General features: G+C 38.0%; 1 protein-coding gene across 1 annotated transcript; it reads right to left on the bottom strand.

Annotated features, from left to right (window-relative positions):
* Positions 1-177: 177 nt before the first annotated feature.
* Positions 178-3,136, bottom strand: LOC126802799 (LOB domain-containing protein 18). Its single transcript, XM_050530508.1, has 2 exons — positions 2,766-3,136; positions 178-679 (listed from the first exon to the last, which is right to left on the bottom strand). Exons 1-2 carry the CDS (start codon positions 3,120-3,122, stop codon positions 284-286), a joined length of 753 nt encoding a protein of 250 aa, XP_050386465.1. The 5' UTR covers positions 3,123-3,136; the 3' UTR covers positions 178-283.

Genomic DNA, 3,136 nt, shown 5'->3' with positions numbered 1-3,136 from the left:
TTCGGGTTAGCAACATTCTCTTCGCTAAATAAATGTGTGATCTAATGTTGGATTTGACCAGCTAATATATATTTAGATGTAAAGAGAAACCATACATGCATGCATGCAAGTAATAAAAGTTCAATAAAAAAATATCTATAAACCAGTCACTAATTAATATTACTTGACCATTGAAACAACCTAGCTAATGATATGCTAATATATATGATCGGCATACCCCTCATCATTAGGCAAGTACTCTTTAGCTTAATATTGATCAATTAGCTCCGGACATTGATCGGCCTCATTTGGACAGAGACCGAGATGGTGAAGCCTCGGTGCACGGCACCGACCCCGACGGAGAACCATTATGCCTGTGGAGCAGTTCAAGGGCCAAAGCTTGAAGATCGCCACCACCACTACCACCTCCACTCGATGAGGAGCCACCGGAACCGCCTGCGAACTGTTGATGTTGGTTGTGAAACAATGCACGTTGTTGCATGACCCAAGCCGTTGGCTGCACCATGGGTTCGAATAGCGACGACAAATCGTATGCTGCGGGAATGGGGGCTGAAGAAAGGTCTGCAATGGAGACTAGAGGCTGTGCAATTAGTGGCGGAGGTGGCGGAGGAGGTGATGGAAGCTCCATTGTTGCTAGGTGGGCTTGCAAGTACGAGATCTCCGCTTGTAGATTCACCACCTATGTATTACGTACGCAAAAAAGTTTTTTAGTAAAAAAGAAGTAATTAGTAAAACCATACAACAAGGAAGTGATGAAGTTTAACAAAAGGTTTCTCATACTGTGAAAGGTTAAGTAAAACTTACTTGAATTGAATATTCAGTATAGTAGAACGTACATAATCCATACTGATAGCTAGTATAATTGTGGTATAGAGACAAGTTTAAGGGTTCCTTAGCTTTGTTTATACTAAAAGGGCGTATTAGAACATGGCCTTGCGAGTAAATGAAGCATTCTCAGAAGAATGAACAAAGTTTCTTCTCCATATTAATTTCTTCTTGGAGTTAGCGATGCTGAGGTTGGTTTACGTTGAATACTTGAATTTAGATGTGGCAGTATCTGTTACATTAGTATATTATTGCAGTATTGCATATACAGACATAGCTTTGAGTTCTGAGTCTTGACTCGAGCTAACAAACTTTTGTAAACCCCCACATTTCCAAATAATCACCTAATTAAATCTACTAATATCAAAACTATTTCACATAGTTATATGACTAATTCATCAATCCTATACATTTCAATAATATAAACAGAAACCACCTAAATATTTATGGATTATTCTTTTCTATAAATAAAAAACATGAATGAGGCGGATGCATGACGTAGACAAATTACTAATATATATATATATATATATATATATATATATATATATATTAATTAGAAGAATGTATATTAGCCTACGGAAATGATGGATGCAATTATAAAAGTTTTCAATTTGTTAACTTATCATATATTGTATCTATTATAAAGGTGAAACGCTCACTCTGCACCATAAACTTTCACGTGAAAAAAGATACATCAGCATGTAAGTTAACATGATAAAATAATGATTATGTGAAAGATGCGACATCAACTTATTAACGTCAACAATAATTTTATTGAAAGAGGTGTGAAACTCGGAGGTTTAGTCTCACGCCAACATTTTTTGCAACAAAGAGGGTGAAAAGTGATTATCATTATCATTAATTTCTTTTTCACGTCCTCACATCTAATGCTTAAAATAAATGTGTCTTAGCAGTTTTGAAAACAAATTTAATAATATGGAACAAAAACTCTATATATAGCTCTGAGAAGAAGGTAGTTTTATATGAGAAATAAATAAGGTGGTTACTAATTATCTAATTTACTGTAAAAGTACATATGAATAGGTACTAATTCATCTACGCTCACAATCAGTCAGAGTAGATCTACACAGTACACATGACTAGGTAAGCAAGTTCTGAAATAGAGATTGAATGTCAAATAAAATATAGAAAAATAAACAAACAAGTTTCCACTTTTTCCCGGAAATTCTGAAATTCATAAAAATGAATATAGGAGATTGCATAAGAGAAGACCAATTAAATTGAAGAAGCAGGAAACCGACCATTTCCTCAATACCAGCAAAGAAAGAAGCCAACAATATGCACAGAAAGATGGCACAAACAAACCAGTAGGGCTCTACGACTGAACCATTTTGTATACAGTAACCGCCGACCACAAGATTTCTTAATCAAAGAGGCAGGCCCTCTAGAACTCAGCATAGCACAAAACTGTCCCCTATAAGCATTTTATTCTTCCTTGATTTGGTTTTCTAAGCTTTTAATTAATTGTGTTTCTCACTAAGGGCACCAAACCCTCAGTTCAGAAGACATCAGGACAACTCCTTCCTGTCAATAAGGGCATGGTTGCCCTATATATCAGCCATCACCATGAAGTAACTCTTTGGGTCAATGCGCGCTAGTTGAGATATAGGTAAAAATCATTGGCCTATAGCTACCCAAAACTGAGAAAAGAAAGTTTTGGATTAAACCAGGAAAAACAAAGGGGGTTTGTTTTGAAATAAATTTTCCAGAAATGGGGTATTGGGAAAAAGTCGGTTGATTAAGAAAGTATAGGGATGGGATACCAGAATATGTCATGATCATGAGTCACTGACTCATTATCACGATATTGTCGATGATCCTTATCAACGAAGTTGGTACGGAGAATGATTGATTAGATAATTAAATCAAGTCAATTAGCCTGTTATATATGTTAATATGTATAGTAATGTGTGCACCTGTTGTTGAAGAGCAAAGATATGAGCAACACAGCCGTAGACTGGATCTTTGAGCCTAGCTTGAGCCTCAAAACAAACCGTGAGAACGGCGTCGGGCCGTTTGTGTGCCGGAATATGAAGAAGAAGCTTGGAGACATTGCTGGCTCCGAACACCTTGTGCACCGCTGCAAAGTGAGCTGCTCCTTGCTCTGAATCGAAGTAGGGTGCAAATATGCATCCCGCCACACACTTCCTCCTCAAGAACTTGCACGCACCGCACGGTCCGGCGTTTCCTCCTCCTCCGGAGCTGCCTCCACTACTGCTCCCTCCACCACCGCCAGAGCCACCACCACCACTAGGGTTTGCTGTCGCATTCATCTCTCTCCAGGGAG

This window comes from Argentina anserina, chromosome 7, assembly GCF_933775445.1.
Source record: "Argentina anserina chromosome 7, drPotAnse1.1, whole genome shotgun sequence".
NCBI classification, from domain to species: domain Eukaryota; kingdom Viridiplantae; phylum Streptophyta; class Magnoliopsida; order Rosales; family Rosaceae; genus Argentina; species Argentina anserina.
The sequence above is the reverse complement of the archived record's forward strand: the minus strand, read 5'-3'. Positions and strand labels throughout refer to the sequence as shown.

Coding starts and splice junctions, on each gene's coding strand:
- LOC126802799 (XM_050530508.1), bottom strand. CDS start 3,122: ATGAATGCGACAGCAAACCCTAGTGGTGGTGGTGGCTCTGGCGGTGGT. Junction 680..2,765: donor TCTTTGCTCTTCAACAACAG/GTGCACACATTA, acceptor CGTAATACATAG/GTGGTGAATCTACAAGCGGA.